Genomic DNA, 25,487 nt, shown 5'->3' with positions numbered 1-25,487 from the left:
GATGTCTCCAACAACCATCGCAGCGCTTTCCATCATACTTAGTTATACAAAACTTTTGTGCTGTCGCAATAGCCATCACACTCTAGAATTCTGTCTCTAGCTAGGGTACCATCCAACTACGGACACATTTTCATGCGAATATTCTAAAATCTGCATGAAAACAAAATGCGTATTTTCCCACCAGAGATGTGTTTCCATCAAATTGACTTGTTATGGATAATAGGCGATGCGTGATGACATAGTTCACATGAAAATAACTTTTTGGATTAAATTCCCATGTGCCGAATAAAGTTAAATGGGTTTCCATCGCATTTTCAACTCTGCTGATGGTTAGGTCACAAGAAATTACATAGCTAATGTGCCCACTCTGGTCTTGGCAGGTGTGCTCTAGACAACAGCTCGCAGATACAGTGCAGGTATAGCCTACATGATGAAATGATTATGGACGAAAGAGCAAGATTATTTTTATTTGTCAAATGGCAGCCAAGCATCAGTCACCAGAATAAAACTCTCGATATTTATTGAAAAGGAGTATCAAGCTCAATACCTTGCACTTTCACCACCCTGTGAAGTTCATCATAACTTATTTCATCTGTAGCCTAATAAACTGCATGCTTCCCAGAGTCATGGTTGGAGGACCACACAACATATCATTGCGTGACTCCAAGATTACTTTGATATAATTATTATATCAATATTTGTGAATAAAGGCGCTTCCACCACCATTTCTCACATAATTTAAATATCCCACCTTGTCTAGCGTATTTTGGTTTGTCGACATTTGGAAAGTTTAGCGACAAATTAGCTGTTTTCATCAGGCTTGTCATTACATTTTTTATCCGACATGTACTTTACTTGCATATAAAGGTTGGATGGAAACCTAGCTAGTGAGAGAGGCATTGAAGAGAATTTGTGAGTTGACTGGCTAGCTCAGTAAACATAGCACACTTCAATCAATAAGGTCAGAGGTAGACCTGGGTTCAAATTCTATTTGAAATCATTTCAAATACTTTATCTGTTTGCCTTTTGCAGTGGAACTAATAGAAAAGTCCCCAAAGAGCAAACGCCGGCCACCTGGCACTCCTGTAGGTTAAAGAAAACGCTCCCACAAAAAAAAAAAAAAAAAAAGATTTGAAGATTTTCAAATAGTATTGGAATCCAGGTCTGGTCACAGAACATTCACTCTGCTGAGAGCAAAAAGTGTAAGGGGGCCATATACATTTTACATGGGGAATCTTTTCTATTTAATATTAAAAACATCTTTCTTTTATTATGGCAATCAATGTGTATGCACAATTTCAAAGGATCTGAATATTGAATAAGTACTAACAGACATTTGCTTTGATCTTTTCTGAAATAAAGCTCATACATACTACAGAAAATTACATCTTGAACAAGAAAAGCAAGAAATGGGGATTAATAAAAATTACTAATATATACAACAAAACTATATAAATAGGAGATATATTACTCTTTTTATGTTAAACAAATAAATAAAATAAATATATTACATAAAATTATCTGTTCTTACCTCAAACTCAAGGCCAGAAACATCTTACTACCTCAGTTGAATTGACTTCTGTGCCCAGTGGGTATTAACTTCATAACAAGAACCCCATACAGGTACAGTACATATCATTCAAGAATGATAACACAGAGACCTGATAGCAATACAAAGCTCACTATCAATGACCCTTAAAACCAGCTCGTTCTCTGTGATGTTGAATAGTGTAAAATGACCCTCTCTGTGTCTGTCTGGAAAGCGACCCTCACTACTCAAGATTCACTCAGGCAACGCATGACCTTTGACACCAGCTCCTCTTTCCTTTCCTTGGACCGTACCACCACTCCACGGCTCTTCAGCCAGGCCTGCAGGGTCGTCACATTGATCTTCGACAGCTGAATAAATAGCAAACAAGACATGTTCAATCATAAAGCCAATCAATCAATAAAATGTATTTCATAAAACCCTTCTTACACTTTTTATCCTACTGTAGGTCAAGAAAAAAATCTGAGGTGGTAGAGAATTTCCTCACAGGTATACTGTAATCTTTGTATAATGTCATCTTTCGGACGCTTACTTTAGTTTCTGAATTATAGCTCTCAAATTGGACCGATAAGGATATATATATATATATTTTTTAAATCCTTCATCTTAGTTTACAATTAGCGGTTTGAGAGTGATGTCATCAGACACAGTGGAGACACCTTCACCTTCTGAGGGGGGAGCACATCAAACATCAAGACATTTTTTATGTGAATCCTCCATACATTATGTGTTGAGATCCTTAGTTTTGTTCAATCTTCATTGTACAGGGAAATGTACTTTCTGTTGATTGGGTGTAGATGTTGGCAAATTTCCTGGTTCCATTGGGTGTTTGCTTACAGAGAAAAGTATAAATGACCTAAAAGCTCAAATCTACTCGGACTTCCATAGTTTACCTTACCTGTGTTTATTCAAATAAAACCAAAAACAATGCAGCTACAAAAGATAAATGACTGCAGTTGTAATAATGAACTATGCAGACGCTGTAAAGTCATTTTGAAGAGTAACATCCCTATAGATTACATCTGGCCCTCCCTGAAGTATATTAGGTAAGGTCTCTATGTCCATTCAGTGCCCATGTGTGTCCCAGTCCGAAAACGAATCCCTCAAAATGACAGCAATCATTCTAATAAACTTTCCCCCGGCTCCCTCGTAAAAATGATCAACCGAGTCGTAACTTCTGTGAAATAGTATCTGTAAAAAATGGTATCTAGCTCGAGAACAAGACACAAGACGGATCTCATTTAGTAAAAGCTTGTAATGGAATTCAATCAGGGGTGTAGTGGGAAAATCTATTCGGTTTATGGATCTTGCTAAACATTTACTCTGATGTATCGTCCCCTAATCAACCTGCTTTGGTGGGATGTTTTGCCTCCCTCAAACCATTTGTCGAATTTATCACCTCTCTCAACACGCAGAACATTTGCAAAATACATACTTTTCACTGTAAATCAAAGCTATTGTAAAGATCAAGGTAAAAGTATAGTAAAGGACATACCTGGTTACTTCTCGCGTGCTTCTCCACGTCCACATCCTGCACTGCAGACTTTGGCTTCTTTGGTTTTGACTCAAACCAGTCCCCCTGAGAGGTGAGAACCCATTACTTTAATTACAATACAATATATCTTTATATTTAAAAAAAATAATTAAAAAAACTATTCAAATCCTCAGCAAATACACACACAAAACATATTTGACTACTGCACAGTCTCAAACATACAGTACAGGGACAAATCCTCACCTGGGAAAAGCATTGACTTCACGCAAACAATCAAGCACTGAATGCAATGGGAGATATGCCCTTATATTTAAATTAGGCGAGCTAATCTTAATTCCTAAGATTGAAATCCCATCGTAGCCCTTTCCTGCAGTAAAATGACCTAGTGGCCTCATGGGTGGAATGTTATTCCTATTTTTCATAATTTCAACATGAATAAACATTATTTATTTTTTAACGCTTCAAATACAGTGTTTCTGTGTCAAATAGTTTTGTTTTCAGTTTTCTGTGATGTATAGTATATATAGTGTAACGTTGGGATGCAAACAAAAAACTCTATATCTGATATGGTCTTCTTTTTTAAAGCTCATAACCATGTGTGTGAGGTGTATACTTTTGTTTCAAAGGAGATTTGTTTAAGACTACCAAGAAACACTCGGTGTGACCCTGATTTAGCCCACTGCAGTAAAAAGTTCAACTGAAATGTGATTGGACTAAATCTCAAATTACAATTACATCTAGAGTGTGTTTGGTGGTGACTCACCCCTCTGTTGCCTAGCAGACCAGATGGAAGAAGATTAGGGGGACCTGAGGCGATCTCGTCCCTCACTCTGAAAGCTCTCTCACTGGCGTGCACCTGGGAGGAATGTGGGGAAACCCCTTCAGGCTGCGGAAAGGGGGTCAAGTGAGGCATGGACGCTGGAGTGGGCCGGCGGGCTTCCTCTGTCCACTTGGAAGAGGTAGACGAGGAATGCAAAGAGAGGGGAACAGACGAGGAGGAAAAGGAAGAGGAGGAGAAGGCTGGGCAGGCCCTCTTCTGTCCCGACACAGGTGTCTGCCGTTGCTCCTCGGCTCTCTTCTGCTGCTTCTCAGCCAGAAGCTGGGTGACATTGACATAGCGCGGGAGGGCCTTGTTCTTGAAGATGGGTACCATCTTGGTTCCAGTCAGTGGGGCCTGGCTGTGTTGGGGGTGTGTGGTGGGTTGGGGAGGGGCAGCACTGGGATAGAGAGAGGAGGAGGGCAAGCCTCTCCCTGGGGTATAACTCTGAGTGGGAGTGGGATGGACCCCCTGGGTTCTTCCAGTGCTGAGATAGCTGCTGCTGCCACTCTGTCCCACTGGCTGGCTGAAAGTCTGGGCGCCTGGTGCCCCCCCAAATGAGGGCTTGAGGGGGCAGGAGGCATGGAGTTGACTCAGCACGGGCCTGCTAGCTGACTTGGTCGTCAAGTTCACCGGTTTGCCACTAGCCACCTGCGACCACAAAGGAATGCACAGTGCAGTGATGTTGGAACATGGGAACATACAGTTCTGGGAATTAAAAAAGTGAAACTGTACTGCAGTTCAATAAAAAACATTTGCTTCAAAGTGGATGTACTGTACCTGCACCGTCATTACATGTTGTATTGCAAATGAACTAGCATTTGGCAGCATGTTTGTCACATTAACAATGTACCTTCATGCTGCAGTAGGGCATTTTGAAAAAATATGATATAATGGGCAGAGTTGCACCAGCTTTGTATATTATAAATGTATGAAATGAATCTATAATGACTCAATAATACCTATGAACCATATATTACTGTTACCCCAAATCTAGGTTCATATACAGTTATTACTCCTGTAAAACGGATGATTACTGTGAGTTCAAGTTCTACTTCATTAACTTCTTAATTAAACACTGTAAATACCCACTTGGCACACACTGGTTGAATCAACATTGTTTCCACGTTATTTCAATGAAATCACATTGAACCAACATGTAAAAAACATTGAATTGACGTCTGTGGCCAATGGGTAGGGTGTTTCAACAAGCTCCCACATAATTTGTCAAACTTTAATAACAGCGTCCCGTTCCAGGTCCAGCACAAATAAACCTCTATTCACTTTGACAGCGAGAGCTTCCAGCACCATCATCTGTGGGCAATAACAAACCAGGATCGTATTCACTAGGCACCAAACTGACGCAAAACAGACTGAAACAGGGAGGGACTAACCTGAAGTTATCCAATATGAATCGTTTGTTTTCATTGCAAAACCTTTTGCTACGGTGAATACTAATGAATATGACCCAGGGAAGAGGATATGACCTAGCTGCTAGCAGAACGCTTTGCCATTGTTTCAACTTGAAAATTCAAGGATTTTCTCTGCCTTGTACTATTCACCCAGATTGTACTAATCAATCACCAGAAAGGGTGAGTGGATGGAGGAGGGAACCTGAGCCTTCTCTCTCTCTTTCTGCTCGTTTCTCACATCCTATCGGGAGGACCCAGACATTTATCATCACACCTCCTTTCTGACAGTTTGGAATAACAAAAAACTGTCAAACATAAATTTGGATCTCGAGAAATGTAAGGCGTAAATCTTATTTTGTGAAGATAAATTGTACAGATAAAACTAATGTAAAACAAATAAAATCTTTATCATGAATAGTGTCTCTTTTGTAAAACTTCTAAAACGTAGAAATCTTGCATGTGTAATTTGAAATACCTGAGAAATATGAGCAGCACCAAGGCACAATATAGTACCAGTATGTGCGTCTATGTGTGCAAAATGACATACGTTGTATCAACGATAGTCTGTAGTCCTGTACCTGTGAGTGTGTCTGTGTGCACGAGTGTGTGTGCAGTGTGCAATAGTGATGCGCGGGTTGACTCATAACCTACAGTCCAAGTGGAAACCGCGGGCTGGATGGGTTTAGGGTAATTCAATATAGTGTAGATGTTTTTATTTTACCTTTATTTAACCAGGTAGGCAAGTTGAGAACAAGCTCTCATTTACTATTGCGACCTGGCCAAGATAAAGCAAAATAAATAAATACAATAGGGGAAGAGGTAGCTGTTTGGGGTAAATTGTAGATGGGCTATGTACAGGTACAGTAATCTGTGAGCTGCTCTGACAGCTGGTGCTTAAAGCTAGTGAGGGAGATAAGTGTTTCCAGTTTCAGAGATTTTTGTAGTTCGTTCCAGTCATTGGCAGCAGAGAACTGGAAGGAGAGGCGGCCAAAGGAGGAATTGGTTTTGGGGGTGACCAGAGAGCTATACCTGCTGGAGCGCCTGCTACAGGTGGGTGCTGCTACGGTGACCAGCGAGCTGAGATAAGGGGGGACTTTACCTAGCAGGGTCTTGTAGATGACCTGGAGCCAGTGGGTTTGGCGACGAGTATGAAGCGAGGGCCAGCCAACGAGAGCGTACAGGTCACAGTGGTCGGTATTATATGGGGCTTTGGTGACAAAACGGATGGCACTGTGATAGACTGCATCCAATTTATTGAGTAGGGTATTGGGAGGCTATTTTGTAAATTACATCGCCAAAGTCGAGGATCGGTAGGATGGTCAGTTTTACAAGGGTATGTTTGGCAGCATGAGTGAAGGATGCTTTGTTGCGAAATAGGAAGCCAATTCTAGATTTAACTTTGGATTGGAAATGTTGGATGTGAGTCTGGAAGGAGAGTTTACAGTCTAACCAGACACCTAGGTATTTGTAGTTGTCCACATATTCCAAGTCAGAAACGTCCAGAGTAGTGATGTTGGACGGGCACGCAGGTGCAGGCAGCGATCGGTTGAAGAGCATGCATTTAGTTTTACTTGTATTTAAGAGCAATTGGAGGCCACGGAAGGAGAGTTGTATGGCATTGAAGCTCGTCTGGAGGGTTGTTAACACAGTGTCCAAAGGGCCAGAAGTATACAGAATGGTGTCGTCTGCATAGAGGTGGATCAGAGACTCACCAGCAGCAAGAGCGACATAATTGATGTATACAGAGAAGAGAGTCGGTCCAAGAACTGAACCCTGTGGCACCCCCATAGAGACTGCCAGAGGCCCGGACAACAGGCCCTCCAATTTGACACACTGAACTCTATCAGAGAAGTAGTTGGTGAACCAGGCGAGGCAATCATTTGAGAAACCAATGCTATCGAGTCTGCCGATGAGGATGTGGTGATTGACAGAGTCAAAAGCCTTGGCCAGGTCAATGAATATGGCTGCACAATATTGTTCCTTATCGATGGCGGTTAAGATATCGTTTAGGACCTTGAGCGTGGCTGAGGTACATTCATGACCAGCTCTGAAACAAGATTGCATAGCGGAGAAGGTGCGGTGGGATTCGAAATGGTCGGTAATCTGTTGGTTGACTTGGCTTTCGAAGACCTTAGAAAGGCAGGGTAGGATAGATATAGGTCTGTAGCAGTATGGGTCAAGAGTGTCCACCCCTTTGAAGAGGGGGATGATCGCAGCTGCTTTCCAATCTCTGGGAATCTCAGACGACACGAAAGAGAGGTTGAACAGGCTAGTAATAGGGGTCGCAAAAAAATTTGGCAGATAACTTTAGAAAGAAAGGGTCCAGATTGTCTAGCCCGGATGATTTGTAGGGGTCCAGATTTTGCAGCTCTTTCAGAACATCAGCGGACTGGATTTGGGAGAAGGAGAAATGGGGAAGGCTTGGGCAAGTTGCTGTGGGGGGGTGCAGTGCTGTTGACCGGGGTAGGGGTAGCCAGGTGGAAAGCATGGCTAGCCGTAGAAAAATGCTTATTGAAATTCTCAATTATAGTGGATTTATCGGTGGTGACAGTGTTTTCTATCCTCAGAGCAGTGGGCAGCTGGAAGGAGGTGTTCTTATTCTCCATGGACTTTACAGTGTCCCAGAACTTTTTTGAGTTTGTGTTGCAGGAAACACATTTCTGCTTGACAAAGCTTGCCTTGGCTTTTCTAACTGCCTGTGTATATTGGTTTCTATCTTCCTGGAAAGGTTGCATATCACGGCGGGCTGTTCGATGCTAATGCAGAATGCCATAGGATGTTTTTATGTTGATTAAGGGCAGTGAGGTCTGGAGAGAACCAAGGGCTATATCTGTTCCTGGTTCTAAATTTCTTGAATGGGGCATGCTTATTTAAGATGGTGAGGAAGGCATTTAAAAAAAATAACCAGGCATCCTCTACTGACAGGATGAAGTCAATATCCTTCCAGGATACCCCGGCCAGGTCGATTAGAAAGGGCTGCTTGCTGAAGTGTTTCAGGGAGCGTTTGACAGTGATGAGTGGAGGTCGTTTGACCGCTGACCCATTACGGATGCAGGCAATGAGGCAGTGATCGCTGAGATCTTGGTTGAAAAGAGCAGAGGTGTATTTAGAGGGCAAGTTGGTTAGGATGATATCTATGAGGGTGTCCGTGTTTACGGCTTTGGGGTGGTACCTGGAAGGTTCATTGATAATTTGTGTGAGATTGAGGGCATCAAGCTTAGATTGTAGGATGGCTGGGGTGTTAAGCATGTTCCAGTTTAGGTCGCCTAGCAGCACGAGCTCTGAAGATAGATGGGGGGCAATCAGTTCACATATGGTGTCCAGAGCACAGCTGGGGGCAGAGGGTGGTCTATAGGAGGCGGCAACAGATAAACAGATAAAGGGCGGGTGGGTTGAATAGAGAGAAAACAATACCTTACAAAATCCATAAATGTATCACTCTTGTGCAATTTATATTTGCAGACCCATGAGCCACTGTTCTCATGAGACCCATGAGCCACTGTTACCCATCCCTGATCTATAGGCTAATATAGTTTTTTCTCTCTCATTGTTTTAGGCTATCTGGCATTAGTGCACAAGCTTAAGCTGTGCCAAATAGCCTATACACCAATCGCCAAATGCTTTTGGGAACGGGCAGAAAAATTTCAGGTCAAACCACGAAGGCAAAAAGGGCAATGTCGGAGTTTAATTGAATAAGAGAAAAGCTGTGAAAGGGGAGTGAAAGTGAAGGGAAGGCCAGAAAAGTAATGTTTGGGAAAGATTGGTTGAAGTGCTAAAAGAGGATGATAGCAATGCACTATGTTATGTGCATACACAGTCACAAGACAGTAGACTTCAAATAGGCCTATGGCACGTCAAGGGAATTGTAGCCTGCTGTTCAAATGGGTTAAATGGAAAGTGAAATCTGGACCTCTCACATAGCCTTAATATTAACTCCTGCAAAATTAACCACTTCTTGCAATAAAATAATAACCTACACCAAATGTAGGGAACATTTTGACTCGGGAACAGGAGTGGAGAAATATGATTTTTGTCTTTCAGCATCTTGAGAGAATGCTAATGCTCAGTTAGATACCATCTGTAGAGGTACTATATTTATCAGCATCATAAAAGCTGCTAGTATTTCAACCACATAAAATATGCATCCAAGCCAACCTGAAATCTTATCAGAAACATGTTGGATTGTTTTCACAGCTTTCTATTTCCTTACAACAGATCAAACTGATGTCATTTTTTGGGAGTTACTGCATTTTCTCCTGGTCCCTAAAGGTCTTTGCTCCATGAAAGAATTTGACAGAGAAAACTTTGTCAACTAGATTTAAGCATTCATTCTATCGATTCAAGACATTATTCTGGTGAGCAACGGTTTATTTAGTCTTCTAGGGCAACATATAATGACAGAAGAGAAGCTGCATGGATCTAGTTGACGAACAAATAGCCTACCAAAATGTCCTGCACCCTGTCCAAAAATCTTTCCGCAGTCTTTGACTGTAGCCTATAGAGCATTTTCTATATCAGCGGGTTAGGGTCGGGTGCGGGCCTCAGATTTTCACTTCATCACATATAGTCGGGCGGTTGTGGATTATTAGCAATTATGGGCATGTGCGGGTGAACAAACAGCTGACCCGCGCACCACTTGTGTGCACCCTGTACCTGTGCTGAGGCAATGCTGAGCAGGCTGGTGGTGTGGTAGCAGGGCTTGCTGGTCATGCGGGCTGGGAAGCCACAGACAGTCTGCAGGCTCTCCCTCAGGTGGGATAGGAAGGAGCTGAGCGCCCCCTGGAGGTCCACCCTGGGACAGCGCTGCACCGGATCAGTCCGGATACAGCTCAGAGGGTATCTTAGCAGACTAGTTAAAGGTCCAATGCATCTGTTTTTTATCTCAGTATCAAATCATTTCTGGATAACAATTAAGTACCCTACTGTGAATGTTTTCAATTAAAATGGTCAAAAATTAAGCAAAAACAGCTTCTTAGAAAATAGCAATTTCTCAAGCAAGATTTTTGCTAGGACTGCCTGGGAGTAGTCTGAGTAGGGAGGGTAAAACATCAAATGAGCTGTTACTGGTTTGGAACTCTCTTTCTATTGGTCTATTAACTGTTGACTGGTGATGTCACCAGGCAGGCCTAAACTTCATCCCACCTAAACAGGCTGAAACGTCATGCAGTCTTTTCAAACAGCTCTTCCACTAAAAGGGCATTATCAACATTTTCACAATTTCACAGTATTATTCAACCTCATAGTGTGGAAGTATATAAACTCAGCATAAAAATAAACGTCCTCTCACTGTCAACTCCGCTTATTTTCAGCAAACTCAACATGTGTAAATACTTGTATGAATATAACAAGATTCAACAACTGAGACATAAACTGAACAAGTTCCACAGACATGTGACTAACAGGGTCAAAATCAAAAGTAAAAGTCAGTATCTGGTATAGCCACCAGCTGCATTAAGTACTGAAGTGCATCTCCTCCTCGTGGACTGCACCAGACTTGGCCGTTCTTGCTGTGAGATGTTACCCCACTCTTCCACCAAGGCACCTGCAAGTTCCCGGACATTTCTGGGGGGAATGGCCCTAGCCCTCACCCTCCGATCCAACAGGTCCTAGACATGCTCAATGGGTTTGAGATCCGGGCTCTTCGCTGGCCATGGCAGAACACTTACATTCCTGTCTTGCAGGAAATCACGGACAGAAAGAGCCGTATGGCTGGTGGCATTGCCATGCTGGAGGGTCATGTAAGAATGAGTCTGCAAAAAGTGTACCACATGAGGGAGGTGGAGGTCTTCTCTATAACGCTTTGAGATTGTTGAGATTGAGATTTCCTGCAATGACAACAAGCTCAGTCCGATGATGCTGTGACACCCCGCCCCAGACCATGACGGACCCTCCACCTCCAAATTGATCCCGCTCCAGAGTACAGGCCTCGGTGTAATGCTAATTCCTTCGACGATAAACGCGAATCCGACCATCACCCCTGGTGAGACAAAACCGCGACTCGTCAGTGAAGAGCACTTTTTGACAGTCCTGTCTGGTCCAGCGACGGTGGGTTTGTGCCCATGAGTGCCGTTGTCGCTGGTGAAGTCGAATGAGGACCTGCCTTACAACAGGAAGTTGCGGACAGTTTGAGCACCGAAGGAGGGTAGGTGTGTTCCTGGGGAACTCGGGCAGTGGTTGTTGCCATCCTGTACCTGTCCCGCAGGTGTGTTGTTCAGATGTACCGATCCTGTGCAGGTGTTGTTACACGTGGTCTGCCACTGCAAGGACGATCAGCTGTCCGTCCTATCTCCTGTAGCTCTGTCTTAGGTGTCTCACAGTACTGACATTGCAATTTATTTCCCTGGCCACATCTGCAGTCCTCATGCCTCCTTGCAGCATGCCTAAAGCACATTCACACAGATGAGCAGGGAACCTGGGCATCTTTCTTTTGGTGTTTTTCAGAGTCAGTAGAAAGACCTCTTTAGTGTCCTAAGTTTTCATAACTATGACCTTAATTGCCTACCGTCTGTAAGCTGTTAGTGTCTAAAAGACCGTTCCACTTGGGCATGTTCATTAATTGTTTATAGTTCATTGAACAAGCATGGGAAACAGTGTTTAAACCCTTTACAATGAAGATCTGTGAAGTTATTTGGATTTTTACAAATTATCTTTGAAAAACAGGGTTCTGAAAAAGGGATGTTTCTTTTTTTGCTGAGTTTCTAAAACACAGAAAAATCTAGTTTGCCTGAACAGGGCCTTTAAAGAAACGTAATATGTTCACTGTCTGGATGGAACTCACTTTAAAGGACCCATCTGGGATTGGTACATCCATTTTTTGATTTTTAAATTAATGATGTATAGCCATTGATGTTTGAAAAATATAACTTAGAAATTCCTCAAGAGTTTAGTTCAACTGTTGTACCCCATCAGAAGCCAAAATATAAGCTTGTTTACTTGTAAACAATGTAATTGCCCCTTTAAGATGAATTGAAATGTCTGCCAAATTTGAATGAACTTAAAGAGTGAACACTGGCTTGAAGAACACCATATGTGAACCATTTTACACTGTTTGTTTTGTTATTTTCCCTCTCCAGAGTTCGATTAATGTTTAATTTTACAACCTATCAAGGGACAAATGCTGGTAACAAGCAGTTACAAGTTACAAGAAAACACTAACTGTGCCTTATCACAATAACAGTTGCATGAGTAGACATAAACGTGACAGTTTTGAATCAGTGTAACAACATAACAGTCAACAGGTGGGCCAAAGGCAGATGCCTCAGATGGTCCCCAATCCATACCACAGGCTTAAAAGGATACGTGAACAGCCTTTCTCCAACCAGTTTGAAGTATACATTGCAATAAATCACTTCTTCCTCATCAATTTGGGGGAGTTGGTAGCCATACTGAAAAATAAAAAATAAACAAGGAAGAAGTAGTAAGGACAAATACATTAACTGTGTGTGAGTGTGCATTGTGTGTGTGTGTGTATAAGCTAGCAGTGTCAAACAGAGGGGGTGAGTAGACGACACAGCAAGGAAGATTATTTGTTTGTGACCCGTCTCTGAATGTCAAGCACTCACCCAGATGTGACGACAGACCAACATCAACACTAACGTGTCGAGCATTACTATCAGCCAGCTGTCCCGTCCATTTGTTCTATCCACTGGCCCAACCACACAGGCCAGTGAGAGCTCTTGTTCAAGGCTGAGATACAATAGTCATACAGCACTATAATATACTTAATTAACAACACATGTTGGAGAGAGGGCTTTGGCAATGCATGTTTATCATTGGGAATTTTATAAGCAAAAGGACCTTAATTAACAACATGATGGTAGAGTAAACTGTTAGGTAGCGTGGGTGTGAAATCTGATGGCTTGTTTCCAGCCAACGTTAGTGAGTCATACTGAAGGGCCAAGTCCACACAAACACGCACACACATTGTCACACACACTCACACGCATACAGGCACACACAAGCACACACACTGCGCCGGGCCAAGTCCATGTTTAGTTGCTGAGAGATGTTGACAGACAGGATGTGAGCAATGGGATGTCATTCACCACCATCAAGTTTGGTCCTGTGGTTGTAGTTAGAACAACAGTTCCCTGGAGTAGTCCACGTGTGTGTGTGTGTGTGTTGTGTGATGCCAATGTGAGTTTGCATTATTGTTGACATAACAGAAATCAGTTGATGCCAAATAACTTGACATGGTTGTGACACTACATATCATTTAGGTAATCTAGCAAGCAGGCGTTATGCCTAGCCAATTACAGTAGGTAACCTATTAGTGAATAAGTCTGAATTGACAGTGACACATGGTTCACTAAAGTGAGCTTGACCCAACCTGGAATCATAACCTTTAACTAGGGCCCAGAGCTTTTCCTAGTTTTTCCTAATCTCGTAGTTATGACATATGAGATGTCTCTTTCATGGCAGCTTTATGCAGCCCTTATGAATAGTAGTTAATGTGAAGTGTAACTTACCTAGCCTGGTCTCAGATCGGTTTGTGCTGTCTTGCCAATTCCTATGGCCATTGTCATGACAGTGATTAAAGGAGTTGGCAAGACAGCACAAACAGATGTGGGACCAGGCTGTGACCTACCAAACTGCTCCAGTGATTCTGGATGTCAGCGTAGCACTGGAAGGGGCTCTCGGTGGGCATCCGGTGACTGATGCTGACGATCTGACCCCTTTTCATGCTACACACAACACAGACGGAAGCTATATATCAAGTGTACCTATAACATATCAGTAAAGACATACAAGATTGACAGGTTGTACAGATGTCGGACCTTAATTTGGATCTTAATTTGTCAAATCTGAGAAAGTTTTGAGAAAGGAAAATAATCCCGGAGCAACAGGAAACATGAATTATTATTTGATTATAATTAAATGGACATGTTTGTAGGGTTTGATATACTTATCGTAAGGGGAAATCAAGTCTGAAATTTCAAAGTGAAAATTACAAACTTTTAAACCTCAAATGAAGATTCAGCAAATTCAGGAGGTAAATTGAAATTGCAAAATGTATGTTCACTTCCTGAATTGAAACGGAATTGAGATGTTTCTACAACTTGATTGTAGTCCACCTGTGGTAAACTCAATTGATTGATCTAGAAGAAAAAGAAACGCACGCCTATTTAGCCGAGGTGCTGGCTAGCGGAGTGGAAAACTTGAAAATAAAGGAGAGCCACATACTCCTGTCTATATACGGTCCCAACAGCTGCAGGGATGCAAACTGGTAAAGGCCCAAAAAGGTGACACCTTTTTTTGTTGGGCTGAAACATGCACAAAATCTCTGCTAGTGGGAAATGCAGGTTTTAACTAATTAAATAGCAAAGAATATATGAGCTACATGATCAGTCTCTATGTGTAAAATAAAACATTTAAGGAAAGTAATCCAATCTTATTTGTTGCCTAGACTTTACTGCAAATGACACTCATGTCTTGAGAAAAGCAATACACTAATATTGCAGTTAGCCATGACGGCCTTTATAATAGAACGCTTGTGACCACACACGTCTAAATATTGTACTTGGGAAAAAAACATCTTAAAGTAGAAATAGAATGAAACAAATAGGCATTCTATTTTTGCTCTATTATAGTGGTCACTATGGTAGACATTGATCAGGTGCACAAGGCTACGTGTGCAAAAGTAAAAAATGTAATAGTCCCCTCTCACTCACACACAAGTGTTACTGTAAATTTCAACACAATAAAAGCAATATCTTTGGACTACATTGCACATTATTACATTGTACACTTTCTGCCTGTGGACATCTGTTCTACAATGTGCCAGATACCCTTTGTTGACATAACTGATATTTTTCAGACAGAGAGTACACCAGGCATAATACCCCTTTTAATCCCCTGTTTTGAAAAAGTGAGAAAGAGGGAAAGTGTGTGGTGTTCCTTTCACCTCTGTAATAATGTGGCCCTTTCAGGGTATAGATCGCGGCATCCCCCTCCTTCTCTCTCTCTCTCTCTCTCCCCTACACCCATGTTCTGTTACCTCAGGTCATAAATTCCTTGAGGAGACTCTCTCCCCCTGGCCATGCAGAAAGAGAGACATATAGAGAGAACAAAGGATTTCACATGGCGAACTCCTAAATAACCCAAAATGGGAATTTGATACTGCCTTTCCAATCTCTGCTGTCTTTCCAGAGCGAGCACTGATGCTGCAAATTGGTTGTCTCTTCAGTAGCATGCTGCATTCTGTTGTTATGTGAACGATTGGCTGAGCCTTGGATACAGTCAGTATTGCTCCAAATGCGCATCACTCGTTCGCTTACAGCCCGTAGTGATCCAAAGCCCCCATTTGATCTACACAAATCACATAGGTCACCTATTTTGGATTCAAAACAGCGAATTTCACTGAAAGGTGACTAGTTTGCAACCCTGCACAGTTGACAGTGCATGTCAGAGCAAGAACCAAGCCATGAGGTCAAAATAATTGTCCGTAGAGCTCCGAGACAGGATTGTGTCAAGGCACAGATTTTGGGAAGGGTACCAAAACATTTCTGCAGCATTGAAGGTCTCCAAGAACACAATGGTTGAAGGTCCCCAAGAACACAGTGGCCTTCACCATTTTTAAATGGAAGAAGTCTGGAACCACCCAGACTCTTCCTAGAGTTGCCGCCCGGCCAAACTGAGCAATAGGGGGAGAAGGGCCTTGGTCAGGGAGGTGACCAAGAACCTGATGGTCACTGACTGAGCTCTGGAGTTCCTCTGTGGAGATGGGAGAACATTCCAGAAAGACAATAATCTCTGCAGCACTCCACCAATCAAGCCTTTATAGTAGAGTGGCCAGACGGAAGCCACTCCTCAGTAAAAGGCACAAAACAGCCCGCTTGGACTTTGCCAAGAGGCATCTAAAGACTCTCAGACCATGAGAAACAAGATTCGCTAATCTGATGAAACCAAGATTGAACTCTTTGGACTGAAGGCCAAGCGTCACATGTGGAGGAAACCTGGCACCATCCCTACGGTGAAGCATGGTGGTGGCAGCATCATGCTGTGGGGATGTTTTTCAACGGCAGGGCCTGGGAGACTAGTCAGGATTATGCACTGTCTAGCTACAGCATATTTTCAGATATTATAAGATTCTCTCTATAAGCACTCTCTACTGTAAATCGCTGTGTATAAAAATGTCTACCAAAACGTGATCACGTGACCGCTGTGAAATTGCTGAGTCTACCTTTAAAAGGAAAATAAAACGTGTCAAAGTGCTGACCTTGGCAGAATGTAACACCAGTTGCTGGACATGGAGGTCTGGATAACAGCATCTGGCTGGCTATGGAAGTTCCTCAGGACCATGGGAGGGATGTCAAAATCTGCCAACTAAAAGTCAACCATACAATCCTTAAAAAGTAAATGTTACGGAGTACAACTAGAGATAACTAATGAGAACAAATTATTATAATGACAACCTGATGAATGGTTAAGGTAGAAATACTTGATGAAGGTGTGTAGTTTGTTAATGTCTGTCTGGCAGTGTGATGCATGGTACAAGATATTGTGTTGGAGGGAAACAATTGCCAGTGAACCTTCTTCTGTTTTAGCAGTATTCTATGGAATATCAGGCAGTGAGACAATTGCTTTTTTTTACTGCAATATTTAACAGATGGCTGTGTGTGTGTGTGTGTGTGTGTGTTTGTGTGAGTATGTAGGGTTGTTTTGACTGGCTGCTGGGCTCACCCTGATTGGAGGGAGTCGGACAGTGTTGGCCTCCACACTGACACACAGCTGGCTTTCATTGGCACTCAGCTCGATCACTGGCAAAGGAAACATAGAACCTTGTCATTCTGCTGGATTAGAGGCCAGTAACACTTCATTTTAAAGTGGCCTAAATAACCCAAAATATAATTCAGTATAATTCCATCAAATACATATGATGAGGACTGTACAGTACAGGGGCGAATCCTAACATCTTTCTACTCAAGTAGATTTTTCCCTTAGTCATGCCATATCAATGTCAGGTGGAAGTTTATATGTACAGTACAGTCCTGTAGAGTCATCACCATATGTATTTCGACAGTAAAGCTATACTCCAGCAATTTGAATTGGATATCAAATCAAATTCAATATTTCACATGCGCCGAATAAAACAGGTGTAGCCCTTACTGTAAAATGCTTACCTTCAAGCCCTTAACCAACAATGCAGTTCAAGAAATAGAGTTATGAAAATATTTACTAAATAAACGAAAGTAAAAAAATGTAATAAAAAGTAACACAATAAAATAACAATAACAAGGCTATATATAGGGGGAACCGGTACCGAGTCAATGTGCGGGGGTACAGGTTAGTCAAGGTAATTAGTACATGTAGGTAGCAGTAAAGTGAATATGCATAGATAATAAACAGCGAGCAGCAGCGTGTAAAAACAAAGGGGGGCGGGGTGTCAATGTAAATAGTCCGGGTGGCTAGTTAATTGATTGTTCAGCAGTCTTATGGCTTGGGGGTAGAAGCTGTCAGTATCTGGTGTGCCCACCATTTGCCTCATGCAGCGCGACACGTTGTCCCACTCATCTTCAATGGCTCTGCAAAGTTGCTGGATATTGCCGGTAACTGGATCAAGCTGTCGTACACGTCAATCCAGAGCATCCCAAACATGCTCAATGGGTGACATGTCTGGTGAGTATGCAGGCCATGGAAGAACTTTGTTTCAGAACATTCTCTAGCAATAGCTCTGGTTGACATTCCTGCAGTCAGCATGCTAATTACACGCACCCTCAAAACTTGAGACATCTGTGGCATTGTGTTGTGTGACTAAACTACACATTTTAGAGTGTGCTTTTATTGTCCCCAGCACAAGGTGCACCTGTGTAATGATAATGCTTTAATCAGCTTCTTGATATGCTATACCTGTCAGGTCGATGGATTATCTTGGCAAAGGAGGAATGCTCACTAACAGGGATGTAAACAAATCTGTGCACAGAATTTGAGAGAAATACGCTTTTTATGCGAATGGAAAATGTCTGGGATCTTTTATTTCAGCTCATGAAACTTGGGATCAACACTTAACATGTTGTGTTCATATTTTTGTTCAGTGTAATAAGTAGTCTAGTAGTATTTGGTCCCATATCGCGTGAACCCAATGACATCAAGATTGTGACTACAAACTTGTTGGGTGCATTTGCAGTTTGTTTTGGGTGTATTCTTTCCAATAGCAACTGAATGGGGAATGGTATCTGGAGTAATTTTCTTTGTAAATGAGCAGAGATGTTTCTGAACACTTCTAAATTCATCCTGATGTTGCCATAATTCAGATAATCCATGAATGGATCATGAATAATGATGAATATAAAAGTTACAGAGGCTACAACAACAGATGCTAACCACTCACCATGACGAAAAACTGAAAAGTTAGCATTTTTTCAGGGGTATCATCTTTGTGCCTCTGTAACTTTCTCACTCATCATCATTATCTCACTCATGATTTTTTTATTAACATGGCAGTATCCAATGAATATAAGAGCGTTTATAGCCATCTTTTCACAACTCTCAATTAAAAGGTGACATTCAGTGCTGTCGCCTCATATGAACTAATTTAATCTCAAATATAAAATGCTGGAGTACAGAGACACTTTTTTTTATATTTAGCTTCGCTGTCCAAATACATCGTGAGAACTATTTGAATTTACTTTTTGAAATGACTAAGATTTGTAATTTACTGAGCAATTAATAATAACTCAGAGTTAAGCCTAATGCACTTGGCTAGAGCAACTAGAATTGTCATTATAGCCTTTCCACTATAGGAAACCTTCAACCCAGAGCCATATACAGTGCCTTGCGAAAGTATTCGGCCCCCTTGAACTTTGCGACCTTTTGCCACATTTCAGGCTTCAAACATAAAGATATAAAACTGTATTTTTTTGTGAAGAATCAACAACAAGTGGGACACAATCATGAAGTGGAACGACATTTATTGGATATTTCAATCTTTTTTAACAAATCAAAAACTGAAAAATTGGGCGTGCAAAATTATTCAGCCCCCTTAAGTTAATACTTTGTAGCGCCACCTTTTGCTGCGATTACAGCTGTAAGTCGCTTGGGGTATGTCTCTATCAGTTTTGCACATCGAGAGACTGACATTTTTTCCCATTCCTCCTTGCAAAACAGCTCGAGCTCAGTGAGGTTGGATGGAGAGCATTTGTGAACAGCAGTTTTCAGTTCTTTCCACAGATTCTCGATTGGATTCAGGTCTGGACTTTGACTTGGCCATTCTAACACCTGGATATGTTTATTTTTGAACCATTCCATTGTAGATTTTGCTTTATGTTTTGGATCATTGTCTTGTTGGAAGACAAATCTCCGTCCCAGTCTCAGGTCTTTTGCAGACTCCATCAGGTTTTCTTCCAGAATGGTCCTGTATTTGGCTCCATCCATCTTCCCATCAATTTTAACCATCTTCCCTGTCCCTGCTGAAGAAAAGCAGGCCCAAACCATGATGCTGCCACCACCATGTTTGACAGTGGGGATGGTGTGATGAGCTGTGTTGCTTTTACGCCAAACATAACGTTCGGCATTGTTGCCAAAAAGTTCAATTTTGGTTTCATCTGACCAGAGCACCTTCTTCCACATGTTTGGTGTGTCTCCCAGGTGGCTTGTGGCAAACTTTAAACAACACTTTTTATGGATATCGTTAAGAAATGGCTTTCTTCTTGCCACTCTTCCATAAAGGCCAGATTTGTGCAATATACGACTGATTGTTGTCCTATGGACAGAGTCTCCCACCTCAGCTGTAGATCTCTGCAGTTCATCCAGAGTGATCATGGGCCTCTTGGCTCTATCTCTGATCAGTCTTCTCCTTGTATGAGCTGAAAGTTTAGAGGGACGGCCAGGTCTTGGTAGATTTGCAGTGGTCTGATACTCCTTCCATTTCAATATTATCGCTTGCACAGTGCTTCTTGGGATGTTTAAAGCTTAGGAAATCTTTTTGTATCCAAATCCGGCTTTAAACTTCTTCACAACAGTATCTCGGACCTGCCTGGTGTGTTCCTTGTTCTTCATGATGCTCTCTGCGCTTTTAACGGACCTCTGAGACTATCACAGTGCAGGTGCATTTATACGGAGACTTGATTACACACAGGTGGATTGTATTTATCATCATTAGTTATTTAGGTCAACATTGGATCATTCAGAGATCCTCACTGAACTTCTGGAGAGAGTTTGCTGCACTGAAAGTAAAGGGGCTGAATAATTTTGCACGCCCAATTTTTCAGTTTTTGATTTGTTAAAAAAGTTTGAAATATCCAATAAATGTTGTTCCACTTCATGATTGTGTCCCACTTGTTGTTGATTCTTAACAAAAAAAATACAGTTTTATATCTTTATGTTTGAAGCCTGAAATGTGGCAAAAGGTCGCAAAGTTCAAGGGGGCCGAATACTTTCGCAAGGCACTGTATAGTATGGTGACCTCTATATCTCTATTTATGGCTCTGCGTATACCACTGTGGTTCGAGAGCTAAAGGTTAAAGGCTTTGAGAAATAGCTTAAACAGCTCAAATAACTTCTAAACCAATGTTGTAAAGGATAACATTCACACTCAAACACCTACCAATGGCGTTGAGCTTCCCCGAATCAGCCAAAAAATCCCTCCCTAGAAAGTGAACAAGATCAATAGACATGGTTAAGTAATCAAACCTAGAGTACTACATTGTTGCAGTACAATGTAGTTGGATTAGTACTAGTCATCTATTGATGAGTGTGTGCGTTTCTCTCTATGTGTGTGTATACGCGTGTGTGAGACTTGTGAGTGTGTGTGTCTCTCTGTCTGTGTGTGTGCGCGCCCATGCATATGTGGGTGTCTACGTGTGTGTCATTCTGGCAGCCATGAAAGACTAGATATAAAATAATAAAGTTGGCAAGGAAGGTCGCGTTTAGCACGGAACAAACTCCCAAGTCGAAGGACAGTCTGGCCTTCCCCTGGTCTGTTATCATAAGACATGGACACGCTTTATGTAAAACATTAAGGTTTTGGAGGACCTCAGATACATTTTCTCTCTTCTTGGCCAGGCTCTTGAGATGGGAGTCATAAAATAATCATCTTCATTTATTTATAGATTATGGGGGCTGGAGGGTCTGCAAGAGAGGAAATGGCAGTAACGATGCAGCATTAATGATAACATTACTGTAGTTGTCTAAGCAGCGCTGTTCTCATAGTCGTAATCTAAATAAGTGCCAGACAGGCTGTTCATGGATCCCATCCATTCAAATAGCGGAATATTTTGGAAGGCAACAAAAGGCAATCCAGGTTAAGTGCAAGTACATTTTCACTTTTTTCTCGTTTCAGTCAAGGGCAAGAAAACAGCGGCCTGTATGTAGGCCTTCATTGTAAATAAGCATTTGTTCTTAACTGACTTGCCTAGTTAAATAAAAGGTTAAATAAAAAAATGAAAATTGTACTAGTCATCTATTGATGAGTGAGAGTGTCTCTCTCTGTGTGTGTGTGTGTATATGTGTGTGTGTGTAGCGCCATTTGTGAACTCAGAATCAAATACACACTATCATATCAAATAGGCCCAAGGTGAAGGTAATGGAGGGTGGTGTAACATATTTGCAGAGTCACTGCGATTATAGACATGCCTTCTCAACAGGTCTGCGATTAAACAGTGACCTTTGCAACCGCCTGGCGAAATCACTTCCAACTAGAAGCAACATTTCACAAAAGAGGGAAACAATTCAATGTTATCAGGCCCAGCTTATTAACTATCCCCTTTTCTTACTTTGTAAATGACAAACGCTTTAATTGGATGATGAGCCATAAAAAAGAGCAAGGGAAAATACCAGGGATTAGGGAGGGGCTTTCAAAAGGGGCTGCAGTTAGGGCCTACGCTATGGTAAGGGTTAATGTTTTTAAAAAGTGAGACTAGGGTTATGGTTGTGAAAAAGGCTGGAGATATGGGAAGGACTGTGTTTGCACCACTGTCAGATTACTAGTCATCTATTGATACCACTGTCAAATTTCTACAGCATGGCCGTTTCTGGGGTTTGTTACTGTGTAAATGTGAAATTCTGTCACCCATGAGCTGTTTAAGCTCTCCTCTCCTAGATAAAACAGACTGGTGATAGGCTAACTACTGCATATCATAATAACTAGCCCATAACAATATTACTAAGTTAAAACCATTATATTAATTCCATATTCCTTTATACAGTACTAGTACAAACCAGCAATAAGGAACTGTCCGACTTTGTTCCAGTTTGGAGCCAGCCTGCTGGTCAAGGAGTAGGACAGACAGGTCTGCAGAATACCAGGGAGAACCCTCTGAGGAGAGCCCATCTGCCCAAACACAACACAGAGAGACTACATGTAACTTAACTGACTAGACGGGACAGCATCCACCCGTCTATGATACAGCATTCTATATCAGTGATTCTCAACCAGGAGACCTAGTACTGAGCCCTGTGGGGCCTCTGTGAGTTTTCAAGGGGTCACAAGATAAGCAGGGAAAGACCTCTCAAGTAGTAAATAACAGAAGTAAGAACATAATATCTCACATTTATCTCACATTTATTTAAAATGTGGATGTGGATCATGAATGTAAAACTAGCATACATGTAAAAATGTATCTGAATTGGTTTCTAAACTTGGTTAAAATTGCAGAAGTAATGAGTGAAAGTGAATGACAAGTAGGCGAGCCCAAGCTTACCTGCAGACTGTGTCGTTGTACATAAGCTTGTACTATTCCTCTTTTAAAAAAGGGAATCTGTTGGGGGAAAAGTTTGAATTCAACAATATGAAACAAACAATTATTTGGTCAAATAAGGGATCATTGACTCTTCTGATAACACACTTGGTTAAAGGGATAGTTAAACAACTATATACAGTCAATGATTCACCAGAACTGTGTTTATTTATTTATTTTAATTTTACTAGGCAAGTCAGTTAAGAACAAATTTTCAATGACCGCCTAGGGGCTGTTCAGGGGTAGAGCAACAGATTTGTCAGCTCAGGGATTTGAACTTGCAACCTTCCGGTTACTAGTCCAACGCTCTAACCACCAGGCTACCCTGCCACCCCAGGCAGGGTAGCCTGAAGTAGCACTAGTGAAAGCAAATGGAGTGCTGGAGCAGATGCACAATGTCGATTACATGTTTACATGCAGTTAATTAATAATGTGGATTTTCCAGTTAGGATTAGGGAGGGGCTTTCAAAACCATTGATTGTTTTTGTTTGAAATTAAGATTCAAATATGGAGAACCTGTTGTTTTTGTAAAGCAGCTCAAACCGTTATACGCAGCTTAAAATGATATTACATTTGGACAAATCTAATATTGTTTTTGTTTTTCTATTATTTTGGCTACAATCCAGAAGGGGTGAAAAAAATGACAGTGTTTGGAATGCAGACCAACTATTTTGGGTTGCATGCAACATGCCTCTGCACGATATGTTTAGGCACGCACACACATACGTTACACTCACTCACACATTTCTAATTTTCTCACACACTATTAACCTGTTTACATCATCCATTTAAACCAGAGAACATATTTCAGCGGATGAATGAATGAATGAATGAAAGAGTACCCTTTTATGTTGCATTATGCTACCCATTCCATGTAAGATTAGTAAACACTACTATTTAATTAGTTACAATGATAAATTAGAGAGAGAAGCCAATTCTGTAATCGTGCAATGTGAAACAGGGTAAATCCCTCCTCAAAATCCCAAGAAAATCCAGGGTCGTGTTCATTAGGGCATACAAAGGAAACTGCTTTCAAACTTTTTGCAACTGAAATCGACAATGAGCGTTTGTTATAAATCCACAAAGTCCTTTCCCATTTCAGTCCATTGTCTTCCATTTGGTGCCTAAACCATATATCTCCCTCTAAGGAAAACAAACAATTTCCTATGACTGGAGAGTCGTGACAAAGCCTCCCTTGCGTGCACACCTGGTTGGTGTCATGTTACATGGCATGTGAAGGTGGTGTTTTACTCACTGTGCACTTACATAACCTCCAACAATTGGTAAACAAGCCAGATCAAAGGCTCCAATGACCTGCTTTAGTGCAGTCATTGGTAACCATACTAATGAAAGTGTATGAGACAAAGTATACAGGGGAACTACTGACAATACTGAGTAAAATACATTTCACAGAATTCATAAATGCATGATTTTCAACTGATTGGTTCAAAAAGTGTATCATCATCTTCATCATATATGCAGGAGAAAATGTATTGTGTTGGCTGGTTGCCACAAGTACATTTAGCCAAACATGAACCAGAAGTAAATTCTTGTGTAACTTGGTCAGCTGCCTGAATCATTTATGTGTTCAAATGTGTTAGAAATTGAGTGTTCCGGCAAAAATGAAGTCTTCACCCTCACAAATGCAAACTCACAGCCAAATCACCCTTTCCGATCGGTGTGGGCACACGAACAAAGCACTCGTGGGCAAGCGGTTTAAGCACCGCCTTCGCCCAATCCTGATATGTCCACATTTTTGTCTGTTTCGTGGACTATTAAATACAGACTTGAGTGCACACTTACCGCCATCACCATTGTGATCTCCGAGAAGCACCCCAAAACCGGAGAGGCAATGATGTCTGCATACAATAACAACAGCTCCCTGAAAGTGAATATAGGAAAGTTAATTAAAATGGTCCGCTTATTAACCTGAGAACAGCAACAATGCACTTTAATACAATATAAAAAGTAGATTTTAAACTAGAGAATAACTGTGCAATCTTTCTGTGCATCCTTTCTGCATCTCAAAAGTTATTATATTTAATTCAAAAAACAACCTGAGTTTCTTACAGAAAGATAAATACATTACCATTGGGTTAAGAAGAGATTGGGCATTTTGAGGTTTGCATTCCTTTAATTCATTCATCAAAAAATAAGAACCTGTATATATTCAAGCAACCTCCAAGCAAACTCTGAGCAGCTGTCTCACCTGCATGTTTTCACCTGCTTGTTTCTCACTTCTCCATCATCAGACTGCAAGGACAGGGTGACACAGCACAGCTTCCTCAGGTCAGGGAGAATTAGAAAGAACAGGGACTGCTCTCCACCTTCAGTTCCACTCATCCTGCTGAAAGACAGAAATCTAATTGAAAGGGTCTTAGCCTGTGTCAAGCAATGAACAATTGCTCTGTTGGCACAGTGTCATACAGTGCCTTGTGAAAGTATTCACCCCCTTGACATTTTTCTTATTTTGTTGCCTTACAACCTGGAATTAAAATAGATTTTTGGGGGTTTGTATCTTTTGATTTACACAACATGC

At 41.5% G+C, this 25,487-nt stretch overlaps 1 protein-coding gene across 1 annotated transcript; it reads right to left on the bottom strand.

Annotated features, from left to right (window-relative positions):
* Nucleotides 1–1,236: 1,236 nt before the first annotated feature.
* c15h18orf63 (chromosome 15 C18orf63 homolog) lies at nt 1,237–25,304 on the bottom strand. The gene is made up of 13 exons (XM_090199927.1): nt 25,158–25,304; nt 24,752–24,830; nt 22,913–22,969; nt 22,431–22,542; nt 20,818–20,859; nt 16,956–17,032; nt 16,492–16,598; nt 13,861–13,957; nt 12,573–12,658; nt 9,927–10,113; nt 3,808–4,512; nt 3,045–3,128; nt 1,237–1,899 (listed from the first exon to the last, which is right to left on the bottom strand). The coding sequence occupies exons 1-13, from the start codon at nt 25,289–25,291 to the stop codon at nt 1,777–1,779; spliced, it is 1,890 nt and encodes a 629-aa protein (XP_090056053.1). The 5' UTR covers nt 25,292–25,304; the 3' UTR covers nt 1,237–1,776.
* Nucleotides 25,305–25,487: the final 183 nt, after the last annotated feature.

Source organism: Oncorhynchus mykiss, chromosome 15 (genome assembly GCF_057628025.1).
Source record: "Oncorhynchus mykiss isolate SJ-2025 chromosome 15, ASM5762802v1, whole genome shotgun sequence".
Classification (NCBI taxonomy): domain Eukaryota; kingdom Metazoa; phylum Chordata; class Actinopteri; order Salmoniformes; family Salmonidae; genus Oncorhynchus; species Oncorhynchus mykiss.
This window is presented reverse-complemented; position numbering and strand designations above follow the sequence as displayed.